Source organism: Patiria miniata, unplaced genomic scaffold, assembly GCF_015706575.1.
Source record: "Patiria miniata isolate m_02_andy unplaced genomic scaffold, ASM1570657v1 HiC_scaffold_12, whole genome shotgun sequence".
NCBI classification, from domain to species: Eukaryota; Metazoa; Echinodermata; class Asteroidea; order Valvatida; family Asterinidae; genus Patiria; species Patiria miniata.
The window spans coordinates 2,365,003-2,381,602 of record NW_024037050.1 but is presented as its reverse complement, the minus strand read 5'-3'; the positions used below and the strand labels follow the sequence as shown (position 1 = coordinate 2,381,602).

At 40.8% G+C, this 16,600-nt stretch overlaps 1 protein-coding gene across 1 annotated transcript; it reads right to left on the bottom strand.

Annotated features, from left to right (window-relative positions):
- Nucleotides 1-1,126: 1,126 nt before the first annotated feature.
- On the bottom strand, nt 1,127-15,511 carry LOC119745195 (cytochrome P450 3A6-like). Its single transcript, XM_038221420.1, has 14 exons — nt 15,276-15,511; nt 13,204-13,288; nt 11,586-11,679; nt 11,419-11,471; nt 10,286-10,382; nt 8,785-8,901; nt 8,100-8,188; nt 7,482-7,627; nt 7,071-7,225; nt 6,500-6,634; nt 4,915-5,135; nt 4,434-4,571; nt 2,840-3,002; nt 1,127-1,735 (listed from the first exon to the last, which is right to left on the bottom strand). The coding sequence occupies exons 2-14, from the start codon at nt 13,278-13,280 to the stop codon at nt 1,658-1,660; spliced, it is 1,563 nt and encodes a 520-aa protein (XP_038077348.1). The 5' UTR covers nt 13,281-13,288; nt 15,276-15,511; the 3' UTR covers nt 1,127-1,657.
- Between the last annotated feature and the right edge of the window lie 1,089 nt (nt 15,512-16,600).

Sequence of the window (16,600 nt, the reverse complement as noted above, 5' to 3'; positions counted from 1 at the left end):
TGGACGGTATCCAGAAGGAGGAAATGTTCCCCAAAGGTGGGCGGGTGCGATTTTTATGCTCTGGCAGGAGCTTATACATGTCACTTGGTGGTCGGTCGGTCGATCGGTCGGTCGGATGTTCTATCTGTCTGTCCTGAAATTTGACCATAAGTATGGTGCTCCCTATGTGCCATCGGCGTCGCATTTTTCGCCAGAGCTAATTGTGCACTCAGTCGCACTTGTTCTTTATGCCAATTCAATGGAGCTCTTCAGCTAGCTTGCTAAAGAAAACCAACAATGATACTTTCAATTTGTATAGTACAACTCTTTTTTATTCATTCACTTCAAAAGCAAATGCTACCGCTAATCTTATTCATTTTGCAATCTGTCGGACTCTAAAATTACATTGTACATTTTTTTTTTATATTCCATTGTGAACGACTGATGTTCAATGGAGGCATTTTATTTACTCATTTTCTGTACAAAAAAACCTTTTAAAAGACTGTTTTATACCTAGAAAAATATCCTTGAGATATTATTTGAATCCTTGAATACAAACCCTACGTAGAAGATCCCGAAACACGCAGCTTCAGATATAATTTCAGATACATTTCAGATACAGTTTACATCGGTCTGAAGGATATTGCCTATATTTACTAGAATACTTAGACATTAAAATACTTAGGCTACTGGAATTAAGACAAAATGCCAAAATTAATAAACACAGAGATCCACAAGTGATTAAAATTCATATTACAATGTATATTTGATTAGTCAAAGCGATATCGACAAGGTTATACATAAATCATATCATCTATAATATGAAGAGTATGACGGTATGCAAACTCCTTCGCAGCTAATTTGGAAATATAAACCTTAAGTTTTTCAGCATAAACGTTTGTTTAGTTAGAATTGCTAGTTTGCGGTTAAAATGTAGTATTGAGTATTTTTAATATGAACATTTAAAACGTATAATCTTGAGAAAAAGGTAATTAAAGCACATTGTTTTCTACGACGTCTGTATGGACGGAAGCAACAAATAATACCGACGCTACATGGTATAGGTGTTTCCCAACCTCGTCCCCACTGCGTTGGTGCAGTGCGCTACCGCAAACTTCTCTCTCTCGTCTGATACTGGCTTATTTGCAACCCCCCCCCCCAAAAAAAAAGAAATCATGACAACGATAATGCACAGACATGTCAGATACTGACAGATATAATGTTACGCATACTGCAAAGCAATACTTTTGGATAAGGTGTCTATAGAATACAAGACTAATGTAATTTTTGATTTCCTACGTCCAGACAATTATACGATGTTTCCAGATCTATAAAATGATCTGTTAAAGTTGCAATAATTTCGCCTACCACACCAAATCACCTCAATTTGTATACTTTTTAGGATTACAAAGAATACTGGAGAAAGATGGGAGTTATTTGTCAGAAGGATCTAAACCCGTTGAAACTTCGAACATTGAGGGAGGAATCCATTTCTTCCTTTTTATTTGAAAATCGATATCGTCAAGTTGGCCTATTATTGGAATCCGGGATGCTCTTTCTCGTGGTAGTTAAGTATGGGTCGCCAGTAACCCTCCCAGGGTCATGTTGAGCCATGTTGAGACACAAGGAAGTAAGGAACAGGTTGAGTAGAGCCTTTGCGTGTCTGTACAAACACTCACTATTGCCTTGGGACCGGGCGGAGCTGGATGCCCTCCCTTGGTGCTGTGAATATTCCTCCGTGAAGTTTCATGGGGATCTAGAAAAGATGACATCACACGGAAAACACTTCAGTTTGTGGTAGACAAGACCTAGTATTAGCCAAAAGTTCGTACATGGAAATGTCAACAACAATTAGTATATACGTGCTTTTTCAAAAATTCGATTTTCTTTTCCTAGTGAAATTTGAAGGAATATTATGTCCTGTAACAAATAAATTTGCTTGTTTGTTTTTGCAGGCCTTTATACAGTTTTTAAAATTGGTTTTAAACGGCGCGCTCAAGTTCAGAAATTGCGCACACTATTCAGAACGAATAAGCAGCGTCCCGCTCTTAATTCAAAAGTAGAAATTAATTCATTGATTAGTAGTCGTGGGCCGACAAAGCTCATAACTAGTGTAATGCTAGAAGACTACCAAGTCAATTTGAAAATCTATTTTTCAAGGTGCCACACCCAAAAAGCACGTATACACACATGAACGTATTGGAAATTCCAGGTACCGTATTATACGCGTTGGCGATGGTTCGGCTGAAAATTGACATTTTTTTTACTATTCGCACTATGCACAGCAAAAACTCCCTGGTTAAAATTGACCCAGAATCTGCGTCTATAGCTGCACAACCCTTTTCCGGGTCAAAATTGACCCTTTTCTGGCAAAATAAACTTTTTTTCCTGTTTAAAAATGACATAATTCTGGATCATTTTGGCCTAGAAAAGCATCATTTTTTTGGACCCTGAAACGGACTGTGCAGATGTAGACTCATATCGGGGTCAACTTGACCCCGGAGTGGACCCGGGACCCAATGTCGTAGTGCTCCTAGAACCTCAGTCTGACATATTCAGAAGAATGTATAGCTGAGAAGCAGACACGAGGAATATAAGTTTATAAAGCATTAACTGGTATTTAAACATGTCTTACAAGTAAGCATTTGCTGGTCTGTATGCAGCATAGCTGGTTTAGCAACTTCTTCATACTGTTCCCTGCTCGAAATGGACTATAGATAGTCAGAAGGGCATCTTGTTTGGCACTTTTAATGCAGTGTAATGACGTGGAACCTACACATTTAAGTCTCTTTTTGGTTAGGCCCAACGAATTGAGACATGATGTACGATGAGAGACCATGTATGAGTGACAACAAAATACCTGTGTTTCTGGGCCGACATCCAAACGATACTGCTGCAGAACGCGTACCAGTGCCATCTTGGCTTCCAGTAAGGCAAAGCGCATCCCAATGCAGCTTCGTGGCCCGAAACCGAACGGCAGGTAGGCCATGGGGTGGATGGTTGATTTCCTCTCCGGGCTGAATCTGTGTCGCATAGAAACAGAGATATTCACATCAGACACAATTAAGACATATAATATGCAGATTATGTCCTTGCTCTATATACAAGACAGACTGGCGGGGCACACCAGTAAATAGGCTCAAAATTGCCTATACGCCGGCCAAAGCACAATTTGTTGACTATCAATCCTTCTGAAAGTGCGAGTTGTGGCCCCTCCACATGAAGATTTGTAGACAAAACGAGTCCCATCTCTAAACCAGTATGACTGTGTAACGTTCCTGCTATTTAAACAGTCCAAATTCACTTCCATTCCCCCTGCTATACTTTTAACAAAGGCTTATAACCAGCAGTCAGATCGTATGTCGAGCAAGCACTGTGACTAGTCAAACTGGGTCAACAGACAAAGCAGGCAAGTTGTGGTCACAGCTGTTTTATCACTCAGCCGGAGTCCAAGCATACCGTATCAAGTTACTTAAACAGTCGCAGCCAGTCAATCCCGCTTTATGTAGGTTGGGAAATTCGTAACTGTTGAAAGCAATCACTTGTTTGATTTTAACTGAAAGGACTACTTGGCACAGAATGTATGTTTGCACAATAGAAGGTTTTTTTATGAGAAATTTGGGGAGAAATATCGTATCCGAATGTCACTCTATTTAATGCATTAAGAGTTAATTTAAAACTCCCTAGGCCTTTTTGCTAGGATGTAGCCTCAATCCTGCAAAATCCTCCAATTGGCTTCATGGAAAAATAGCATATAGCCTCAATCCTGCAAACTCTTCCATTATTTTTTGAATATGGTCCGTGGAGGGGTGACCACGTCTGCCTGAATCCTGTAAAATCCTGCGGCAGTGACTGTCAATATGTTGAGGCTTGGCCAGTGACATCCTGGAACAGTACGGAGGATTTCAAGCATATTGCAGGCCTATATGTATGCATGGCTGAGCAAAAACAACACAAGGTCTGGCCCAAGACCTTGATAAAGTGCATCCTACGAAATCAGTAACTCACTTATGCCATGTAACCTCAATCCTCCAAATTCCTCCACTTTTAGCAAGGAGGATTTCGAAGGATTCAGGGCTTTTAGGGATCAAAACGGCGATGGGGTTCAGGACTGCATTTTAGGCGTGATTATCTCTGGAGAGAATAATTACCCAAAAGCAATTGGTTAACCCCCTAAAGAAAATTGAACAGAAAGCGGAAGAGGGTACATCAAGCTTTACTATGACGTTTATCTTGATCATCTGTGAGAGTTGTGAGTATTTTGCCCGATTTTTTTTTTAATTGGGGATATTTACCTTTATGGCCTATGGTGGTTTATTTACCGGTCTTAATCCTTCAAAATACAGGCACGGCAAGTGTGCTTGCAGGAGAAGACTCTAAAGACTGATGGTTACATTTATGTCCTCGAGATCATCTTTAAAGCAAAGTGAATCCAAATGTAGAATCATACCAACCTCTCTGGGTCAAATTTCTCTGGATTGGGCCAGTATTTCTCGTCATGATGCATGGCATACACATGGATCAGCACACTGCGACCCTTTTCGATCGTGGTACCGTCATAGGTAAATGTCTTGTTGCAAGTTCGGAAGAATCTACAAAAAGGATATTTCGTCAATATTTCAGCAATCACCACTAGTCGATCTGAATTATAGAACCTTCCACTTCTTCTAAGGAACTTGCACATCTATTTATCGGTTATACAGGGTGAGTCAGAACGATTTGTACCCAAGTTCACTAATTTTTTTGTTGTCAAATAGAGTTTACTAATGGTTATTACCTTGTCTTCCACATGAATTTTGATTTTTTTTTCCCTCAAATTACTGGCTGTGGTGAGGAAGGGGTCTACACGATGTTTCCCAATACCTATGTTCCCCAGTACCGATGTTCCCCGAAATTCAGTGTACAAAACTAATATCACAGAAGCAAGTAACTCACCCGGCGACTGGCGGGTAGTAGCGCAGTGATTCACTGATCACCATGTCTAGGTAGTTCATCTTGCCGACAGTGTCATAGCTGACGAGCTCGCGGCTTGGGGCCACGTCTAAGATCTCCGAGTACAGTTTCTCCTGACAGTCCTGGTTCAAGGCGAGAAGGTAGGACGCGAAGCCAAGGAGAGTATTCGTAGTCTCGTAACCAGCAAGGAAGAAAGTTATCCCCTTGTGTGAAAGATGCAAAAGGGTAATTATATTAGACAATCACTGTATATTAATACACAACAGGGGAACACAAGAGAGAGAGAGAGTGTCCACCCAGAAGCAAGTCATCTTTGGTTCCAGGGACATCCATTTAGGGTGACCGTATAAAGGTCAGAGCCAAATTCTGCTAAATGCACATCAAAATTCTGTCAGATTTATCAAAAATCTGCCAAATTCCCCAGAATTACTCAAAATACACAATAAACACTCAAAATCAAATGCAGATTGGTAGTATTGCCTTAATTAAGATTCAAATTACATAATAAACAATCTAGTCAAATAAAGATGTTGTGAAATTATTGGTAAATTTCAGGAAAAACGCGGGTCCGGCCACGACGAAGTCTGTTTCCCAGTGAACCTCAGCACCTATAGACCAGCCAACCTGTCCCATTATGCAAGGGTTTGTTTGAAAGGATTGAAGCCTTTTTAAAGCTATAGTCCATCATTTGTAATTAGTGCATTTTGTTCGTTTGAAGCAACAAAAGTGTTCAAAATCTAATGAAGGATACTGAGCAACTAACCTGGTGAAGTTTCAGCTAAGCTTCAGCTGTACATTCCGAGAAAAACAGCATTCTAAGATCTCAATTTCAAATCAAAAGTTACTGAATCATGTTTTGAATTGTTTTGAATTGCAGCTATACGCGGCGTCGCGCACTGATCCGACGAATTATAACAACCGCGCGCGCGTGTGCGTCGTTCCAATACTTGTGCGCGCTGCGCTGAATAACAAAACAACTACTAATTTAAATTTTCCTACGGTGCTTCTTAAGAATCACCGTTGGAAATGCCTTCTTTCGTTGATTACTTCAAAATGACAGTTTCCCAGAAAGAATAATTTCACAGGGAGGTTAGTTCCCTTACTTTCTTTCAACCAAGTTTGTTTTTCAACAGTAATTACGCCAGTTACTTTTCGGATGGCTGCAAATGATGGACTATAGCTTTAAACAAATGTACACTTTTTTGTTCAAATTTGCTGTTTGTCTGTCAAATAACCATTTTTTGCAGAATTCTTCCAAGAATATGCCAAATAAATCCATTCTGTCAAATTTTCTGTCAAATTTTCTGTCAAACTCGTTTTTCAACAAAAATTCTATAAAAGTTAGCCGAAAATCGGCTAAACGGTCACACTGCATGATCCATTAACGCTCTTCATCACTTTATTCAATTCACCCTCTTTGGATTATACTATGCTAGAAATTAATTTTGAATAGCACCTTGCTAAAGCAATAAGATTGAATAAAATAAAATGGTTGTACAGATAATAAACCCACGTCGCTAATTATCCGTCTTGAACTACCAATTCAATGAATAATTCATGAGCCTACCTGCGCTGTGACCTCGTCTTTTGTCAGCGGTCTTTTGACAACCTTGGATGTGTTCAGTTGGGGTCCGGCCTCGTTTTCTTCGTCTTCTGCCGTTTCGTTGTGCGCGTTCAGGAGGAGCTGCAGCGTGTCAATGTTCTACAAACGCCGAGAAAGATAAAAAACAACTCGTCATTACAGGGGCGGATCTAGCTTTCAGAAGGGGGGGGGGTTGTAGGCACGCCTTGCTAGGGGTTCGGGAAATTTGGAATGAAGTTAAGAAACTTTTAACGAAAGATAAAATGTGGCAAAATATCGCGGGCACATTTCCTTCCCTCCCCGCTGGACACGCCACTGTCTGCGGCTTGCGGTGCGTGTGTCCTTCGGCAAGACACTTTTCCATGATAGGTCTTCTTCTTTCCATCCCGGAGTAAAAATGGGTACTTCTGGGGGCACACGATGGTATCGTGTTTAAAGCCGTTTGCACTGGACAAATGACATCATCTATCTGTACACTTTCCAGGGAGTAGGAATCTTTTGGGTCCCAGAGAGCACTGGACAGGGAAACAGTTTCGATCCTCATGATAATTCGCACCTTATTATGACCATTCTGGTCCGCCCCCTGGTGGCGCTCTTTATTACGGAGCCTGCGAGCTTCATCTGTAACGTGGGTGAAGAACGTTGCCACCTCAGCGGGCATGAGGGCCACGTCAAAGTACTCCAAGATCGGATTCAGAAATGGAACAAAAGCTGAAGAAGAAGCACAAATATAGTAAAATCTATCGATAACTTTTAAGTTGTTGGCTGGGTCAATTTTCACGCAGCTGCGAGGCATAACAGTTAATAATAAAAGCAAGTTTGACAATCAGTGAAAAAGAATTCTTCATACAGGAATGAAAATGAGATATTTCAAACGATATTTTGTGTTGAATTCGGCAACATCGTACACATTTTGCGATCCCGTGAGATGAAGTTCGATTATCGATCATCGATTACAGAAACTTACTGATAAAAAGCAGAAGTGCTGAACGTCTGAAGGAGAATGCCAGACGAGCGTGCTCTACGAACTCGTTGTGTTCGCTGCTCAAGGAGTCGACTTTCAAACCGAAACCGCACCACGCGATACTATCCATGGTGAAGCCGCCATACAAACTGCGAAGAAATGAGAATTGCCCGTATATTTAATCATAAGGGAATAAATGTGTGACTTTGCCGGTTTTAAACACTCTGTTTAAGACCGGTTGGAGTCTGAATGCTTTAGCTCGGGGATGGGGCGGCGGAACCGGGGGAGCGGGGGGGGGGGGGGGGGTCACTTGCCCTTCGGATTTTCCCAGCTTGTAGACTCGCGTGTGCATCTGATGTACCGCATCATCGATTTTGTTTGAAATCGGTTAAAGTTGTTTTCGACATGCCTTTATTTGAACACGAATAATTTGAAAACTCTTTTACGAATCAAACCAATAGTCTCCAGGGATAAAGTTACAATTCAAAGCTTTCAAATGGTATAAAATGGACGCGTTGCACACTGGGCATCTTCTCTCTCGATATAGAGTCCAATGCATTTACGCGGGAATGTTGTTAATAAGGTTAAGAGTTTATGGCGAAAAAGTGAATAAAACCTTACGTTTTACAGTTAACAGGTTTTCCTTCCTTTGCCATCTTTTCGAAGTTTGTCACCAGCGTGTCACAGCACTCATTGATCATTGATGACATCTAGTTTTCAAGAAAGCACAAATCCAAATGAGTTTAACCATTTTTCTAATAAGTAAATATTTTTCCCTAACATATTTTATTCACGAGTCGGCCCCATTAAATTGAAAGCGAGGTAAACTCTTCATTTTTTGGAACAGTGGAAATGCAAGCAGTGAAGTAAAAGTTTATTACAAATTTATACCAGTCTGCTCCGATGAATAATCAAAAAATTGTGATTAAACATATCACAATGATTTAAGCCACATAAAAAACAACTTGAGAGCTTGGAACGCACTCCAATCATAAGATAGTCTGGCACCACCCCAGACAACAGTTTATAATTTATACAATAGATTCAGGAAACGAGATCGAAAATGGCGTCCTCGTGATTAGGTCTACAGCATCATTGGTGTAATCACAAAATATGGAAATTTGCAGTATTAGAACATTAACATGATTTTTTTCTTCTTCTAAATTTAGGCCTACCTATACGCTAGATTTGCTTTTTAAATTTTAAGAGCATCTGGCAATGATTATGATTATTAAGAAAATATGGCAAGTTCAAAGTAGAACTTGAACGACGACTTGATCCAAGACGAGCCAATCATTGTAATCACCTGTTTCATCTTCGATGCGCTGAAGGCAGGGGTGACCACACTCCGTACCGTCTTCCAGTCATCATCCTTCAACCCCAATAAGCCCCTTTTCATAGGTTTTCGCGACAAAAGTGTCGACTTGGGGGAAAGAAGTTTCAAGAGAAAACGATTATTACTGTCAGGGTCACTTTATGCCCAATGTTGTCTGAGAGCAGTGAAAAGAAAAAATATAGTTACCAAATGGACATAAGGTTATTCGGTGATTTTTTTTAGTTGAACAAAGGAATGGGAGACTTCAGTCCTTTTCTAGGGGCGCAGGCAAGTAAATCGACTCAACGGTTGCCTACGCGGGCAAAATCACGACTTGTATGCCCTCAATTTTTTTGCCATTAGATCATTTTGTGGACCATGAACTTAGGACGCTTCATGTACTTGAAGTGCGTGTAATTATCGCTGAGGTCTATGGAGTCGATTTACTGGTCTGCACCCTGTAGACTTTCAAATGGAAGCCGCCACGCATGCCGCATCGTCAATGGATCATGATTATTCAGCTAAGTCACACCATTGCTATCACTCAGTCATGCATGTGCACTACGGCATTTAAAAAAACCCGCTTTCGTCAAGCTGCCACAGTGGCCTATAGTTGAAAGTGGAATGAACTATGGATCGCATCGCAAGATCTGTGGTTCGAACCCATGTCCATATCATCAAGAATTTGTGTTGGATGCAATAAGTTTAATAAGCCTCTGTACTGATGACGTCACACTTTGTTTACGTGTGTGCTTTCCTATGGTGCTCAGTGGACCGTAGGCCCCCCACTGGCTCCATAGGAAAGTGCAAATGTAACAAAGTGTGACGTCATCAGTACACAGGCTTATTGAATGGAAAAAACTACGTTACAAGAGCCTGAGTGTCTTCCATCCACACAGGGTGATACATTTTCATGTTAGGGTGCGTGATGTGATGGGCAGCTGCAAAAAAAATTAAGAAAATACGCATGCCGCGACAGTGGGCGGGACCTAGGGGGACACCAGCATTTCCAAGGGGTCACCAAGGGCGGATCCGCAACAAATGCTCCCAAATCTTCAGCCGACTACAGCAATTAAGATAGAAAAAATGGGGGGGGGAGCAGAAGCTTGAATCAAGCAAGTAACGCTACACTGTAAAAAATAATGGGTAAAACACTGTTGGGCAATATAATTTTACCCAACATTGGTTTGAAATTACCTCATTTGGGTAAAAATTGTCCCAACTATTGCGGGAAGAATTTGCCCAAGCTTTTAACCTGTTGATATGTTGACCAACGTTGGTCTACATATCAACCCATTTTGCCCAACATTTTCACAGTGTAGTGGGGCGCTTTCTCTTTTTTGGGGATGAAGTATGAGTTATGGGTCTTTCGTCTTGCATTAGCAGTGGTTTTGGGGGAAAATAACACAATTACGGGTAAAAGTTAATGGGAAAATATTTGTTTAAAAATTATCAGAAACACAAGTGCATTCAAAGTAAATTTTACTCTTACCCTTCGATTGACGAAGTGCGAGAAATTCTTGACCATGATTTGCTTTAAAAAGTCCACATCGGTGATACATATCATAGGGGTCCGAAAGAAATACGACCTGAAAAGCGGGGAACACAAAACGCTGATAGTACCTACAATGAGCTTACTGAGATGACAATGTGGGTTCTTCATCTTAGGTCAATACAATCACGGGTGATAGTAATGAATCGAGATATACAGGGCGAGTCAAAAAATGTCCCTTTGGATACGTTCTTGTCCCCCACAAAAACGGTAAAAGTTACCATTTTTTTTCTCTTCAGCCAACATTCGGTCTGTTGACCACAGTCAGTAAAAGTTGTACTGATATACAGCTGTGCATGAAAAGAATACAGGCCTTTCTTTGTGACTACATCAAAACGCTAACAACACAATATCCAGAATAGGCCTCAAAACAATAACAACAATTTCTTTTGGACAATGCAAGAAATAAAAGGAATATCAGAACAGGATGTCAATTAAACTTGAAACTGAATTACAGACAATGTAAATATTTTCACTGTCCCGATGCTCGACCTTCCACCTGTCTGTCATTCAGATCAATGTATACATGTAGATATGCCCGTGTCCTCATGTCTGCAATAGCTCTGCGGACCATCCGTGCTCTTCTGAGGGCTTGGATTTCAACAGTACTTCGTTTGCAAAGTTCTTAGCCATATCGTGTATTGTACACTACCTGTTTCATACAACCTTCCGTGACCATAAAGGCCCTTTGGACAGCAGTAAACTGTGGCATTGTCATGGCTACTTGGCAATGTTCTGTCTTGCAGTATGTTGGCCATTAAATAACGTTAACTATACCTTTAAAAATATTAGGAAACATTGTGTTGGTAGTGTTTTGGGGTAGTCACACAAAGAAAGGCCTTTATCCTTTCATGCATGGCTGAATATCAGTGCAACTTGTACTGACTGACCGAATGTTGGCTGAAGAAAAAAAAGTGGTAACATTTACCGTTTTGTGGGAGGCAAGGACGCATACAAAGGAAAATGCTTTTGGCCTCACCCTGTAGGTATATATATACATATATTGTAAACATTTCGTTTAACGTCTCAATCAAATAAATATTTTTGATTTTACTTTCTAATGACTGACTCACCCGAAGATTCTTCCATATTTCTTCTGGTATTCGACGAACTTGTAGCCGATGCCCTATTCAACACAAAGATACAAATAATTAAAGGAAGTATTTTCTACTCGATGCCGCTCTCAAAAATAAGAAGAGGTTAATGTAACTTCTACATGCTTTTGAGTTCATTTATCTACCTTTTTGAGAAACATAGGGCTTCCAATGATAGGGAAATAGCGATCAACTGGTATACCATGCTTCTGGAAATACTGATGACACCACCAATCATAGCTGAAAGAAAAAAAATCATCAGCACTTTCATAAAGTTGACGTACTTGTTTTTATATTTTGTTGAGACCCATTGTTTCTCATAATTTGAAATACTACGGTGTTCATTTCAAATAACACCCAAACAGTGGCGTGGGGGGGGGGGGGGCACCAAAAGACGGGCCCACAAGAACATTTCCCAAAAATTTCCAGGGCACCGACTGGCCACGCAAGTACTGCAATTTCGAAAAGCGGTAAGTGGGGGGGGGGGGGGGGGGCTTTTGGGCCTCTTTTGACGGTTTCCCGGCTATTTAAAAACATTTATTCGAATTCACCGTTTCTGATTCCAATTCGTCGATCAACACCGATTTAGCGCTCTTCCAACGTTTAATTTCGTCTTTTGTTGTACAATTTCAAATTCAGTTCAAGCAAATTCAAACAATGAGCACACGTTTTCGTCCCGGAGTATTCGATTTCGTCTCGTCTACGCCGAACCTTGTTATTCAGAAATCACATTCGTCTAATTGATTTATATAAGACGAATTCGATCTCTGAAGGCTGCCACTCGGCAACAGCTTAGACGAATTTGATCTGTAATGACACATATTCTCGACCCGCTGACTAGAGAGGGTGACCAAACTTTAAATGGTAAATGACCAAATTGGTTTTGTTAAAAGCGTTTGAAATTGTTCTCGGACGAATTTGAATGTTAGATTTGGTGCATTTAAATGAATTTTTTTAAATAGCCGAGAAAACCTTTACTAGAGGGCGATTTTTTCTTAACACTTTATTCGAATTTCATAAGCTGTAGGGTCAAGTGAATTTAGGGTGATCATAATTTAGTAAAAAATATTCCTCTACATTCATCTTCTGTTTAATTAATTAAAAAGATACTTTAAAAAGACACTTCCTTGGCAAGCGGCAAATGTCGGGTTTAACGGGTTTTTTTTTTTTGGGGGGGGGGGGAGAGGCACCTTGGGGAGCATTTTTTTTATAACCTCAGCACCGAAAACTGAACTATAGTTTCAAAATCTAATCCTTAATTTTCTAAACTCTTGTCTTTAACGTTTGATCACCACACAAAAAAAGTCGTCTTTTATCGTTTTCATCTGTTGGTGACGATCGGAGTTCTAGTAGAAAATTAAGGTTGGATTTTTAGTGTGTGTTGTGTTCAAAAGGTCAGACGGGTGTTGAGATCTATAATCAATGAACTTTCGAGCTGATTCGTATTTTTGTGTCAGCAGATCATTATAATCTCAGTGTTCGCCGAATTGAAATTTTTTTTTAGCGATGTGGACTCATCGATGTGCAGTAAAGGTCCCGAAGTAAATTGCTTGGTAACATTTTGACAAGCATGAGTGTCTTCAGGATATAACTGACGTTTTGAATATTTTGTGAATGCACATAAATTAATTGGGCCTTATATAGTTTTTTTTTGGTGTAAAAATACAGAAAAGATTGCAATTAAATTAAGAGGAAAAAGAAAAACTGAAAACAACCAAGAAAGAGATTGAAAATCGGGAAGTTCTGATTTACACATGTACTCACATTAAGAACAGCGCTGCAGTTGCGACGAGAAGTTTGACTGTGACCGGAGTCAGAGTGAAGAATTCCAGGAGACCCATTCCTAAATCTTCAGAAAATATACAAATGAAATCACAAGGTGGATGACATGTTTCACGACCGAGGAGCACAAAGAAATGATTTTGATTTTATCGAGTTTAGTTGGTCGCTTCTATTCTGTCTATTCACGGCTGAATGGACCATTATCATGTTGCGGCCCTACTCAAATCAAGGTAAGCAAAAGCGAGGCTGGAAGGAAAAATAGTCTGGTTCCTTTTTTTGCACCAAAAAAAGTTATTCGGTACTGTTTTGGATACAGGGAACATGACTGAAATGGTGGCAGCATGATAAAGGTGTATAAGCTGATAAGCTACATTCGGGCCTTTCAGACTATATACATTCTCCAGGTGGGCCAACATAGTTTGAGGATCATCCGTTAAACGGAGCCCTCTCTATAACCAACGTCTAGGAGTCTACGAATCGCTTTTTTTTTTACATTTGGACATGGTCGAGCGATGGTAGAGTCCTAGGTTCTTATAGTACATCGCGTTTACCAATATTTTTTGTACCATTTTCACTCGTACCCCCAATCAAAATCCTCAGAGTCGACTTCAGAAATTGTGACGTCGGTTCGCTCAGAAATGTGGACTAAGCCGTTAATTGATTGGTCAATTTGGCTACCATGTTTTTGTAATACAACAACGGGTTATCGAAGACCTGTAGAAGGCACCCACTGAATGGTCAGAATCTCGAGGTCAAAACGTAGTCTTGTTTTTGCATAAATGGCTTAATCGCCGAATCTGCTCGCATAATCATAGCCCCTTGCTGTGATATTCCATGGACTAGGTCCAACACGGAGATTTCGGGAATTCCTTTCACGAATCCAACACGGCTTCTACCCGGGTCGATCCGGCGCTCTATGGGTGAAACCATGGTCAGGACTAGCTGGAGTTACCCAGCCCTGAGTTTTATCATTGGGTTGTCTATTAGGGCTGGAGCGCATTTTTCTCAAAACTTGTAGTATTTGCAAAAAAAAATTGGAAAATGTTCAATTTTGTCCCCGTTACACACTAATTGCAACTGCAACTCACCCCAAACTTGCCTGGAATAACCATTACACAGGTCTTTGAAGTAAAAAACGATCCACGATGAAGATTCAGCCTACAATTGCAGTGAAAACAGGAGGAATAACCGCTAACTTGACAACCTTTCATGACTGTTTCATGCACTAGTATAAGGTTTACCACTCGCATCACAGCTTTGGTACTGGAACCGCAACCAATAGTGCATGAAACAGTCATCGGGTGTTACGCTTCCGCGTGACGTCATGCGCCAACAGCCAGCGAGCCGGCAAAAACGAGTAGTTGACAGCGATCGCTCTCTGTGCCTGTTAATCGACCGCCATTCATTGTACACAATTTTTTTGTGCACAAACCAATAGCGGTCCTGGCCAATCCAGCAAGGTTGTCAAGTTAGCGGTTATTCCTCCTGTTTTCACTGCAATTGTAGGCTGAATCTTCATCGTGGATCGTTTTTTACTTCAAGGACCTGTGTAATGGTTATTCCAGGCAAGTTTGGGGTGAGTTGCAGTTGCAATTAGTGTGTAACGGGGACAAAATTGAACATTTTCCAATTTTTTTTTGCAAATACTACAAGTTTTGAGAAAAATGCGCTCCAGCCCTAATAGACAACCCAATGATAAAACTCAGGGCTGGGTAACTCCAGCTAGGTCAGGACCAGGGTTGTAAGGCTCTACCCGGCCGGGAATTACCGGGTAGAAAATCAAAACTCTACACAGCCCGACCCTTGTACACGGCCAAGTTAAATGTGATAGCGACACCTTGCCTATATTGGATGGGACCAGGTTCCAATTGCGGTGGTCCCAATGTAGCTTTGAATATGTGGGTAGGTGATACTGTGAAAAGGTTTATGGGGGAGTAAACAAGATATGAATACACGAAAGATATCAGTCGGTTTGTGAGACAAATATCATGATTTTACGCTCTGAAGACAGAAACATCACGTTCAAAATGCACATCAGATATCCCTAGACTTACCTTATAATGATAGAAAGCAGCCTCAGCCTTGGCATTCACAAGGGGAATCGTGAAATAAACACAAACCTTGCTTTAGCCAGTAACCCACCAACGACATGGCACAACCTGTTATTACACATGGCTTTATATAGCCCTATTTCCCGGTCTGGTTGTTGACAGTGTGCACACACACACACGTTCAAGTTCAATGAGCACCACGATTGACACAATAAGGCCATATTCCTGGATGCACCCTCACCCACAATAGGCACGGCTATAAAAAGCCGTGAGGTCAGATATCAGTCAACCTCGTTCCAAAGGCCTATTTCAGCTAGTGGCAGCGTAGTGTTAAACGCCATGGGGACGAGGTTGACATCATGTGAGTGTTCAGTAAGTCAAAGGTAACTTGCACCGCATATCGGTGAAAGTCCAACTATTGAAGTTCACATTTGCCACACATAAATACTAGGAAAAGCTAGGAACTATGTATATATATATATAGGCGGGTTTGCAAGAGGCACATGATAAACTCATAATAGGGCAGGCGCAGGTTTGTGTGCAGGTGTGCACTACTACATGTATACGTGCGTCACGGTACTCTGCAGCTAGATGTCAAGGAAAAACAAAACATGTACGTCGATCCCGCTAAGTAAAATTATCATAACGTGAGACAAATTAAGCCACGACGTACCACCTATTGTCTGAGGTCAATAACCCTGCGAGTTAATGCACAGTTGTAGTATATCGGCATGGCCGGAAGTCGTTGGAAGCCCAATCGTGCCAGGTTTAAGTAACCGATTTCACATGATTTGGTTGAGAAGGGAAGCAATTCATTTTTCGTAATAAAGCAGTAGGCCTACGTAGTTTTAGCGAAATAACGCAATACACATTAATTTACCACATTGTCGTAAAAGTTGGTACCTTGATCCTGTCTTAACTAAGAGGCTTGCCGTCGATGCCTACTTATTGAGCGTGATGGGGAGTAATAATAACCGTCTGATATTTTCTACACAAACCTCCAGTGTAAGGGGTTTTATATAGACATTTTAAGATACCAGCTTTTACGACAATAATTATGTTTAAAAGTAGTGCCAGACGCATGTATATCTATTTCGGCAGTGTATTTTGGACTTTTCCAAATGGTGAATCGAAACCCCCTCCCCTTTCATTGGATCGGATGAAGAAATAAATACTATTATTTCAATACGAGGAATACACAGCATTACGGGTTTGTTTTCAATTGCTATATTAACTTTCGTTTTGCTTGTCGGCCAAGACCCAAGCCTTCGTGCAGCCATGGCATGCATCCCTTCACTTTTTCAGGCAATATATAGGACCCATATTCC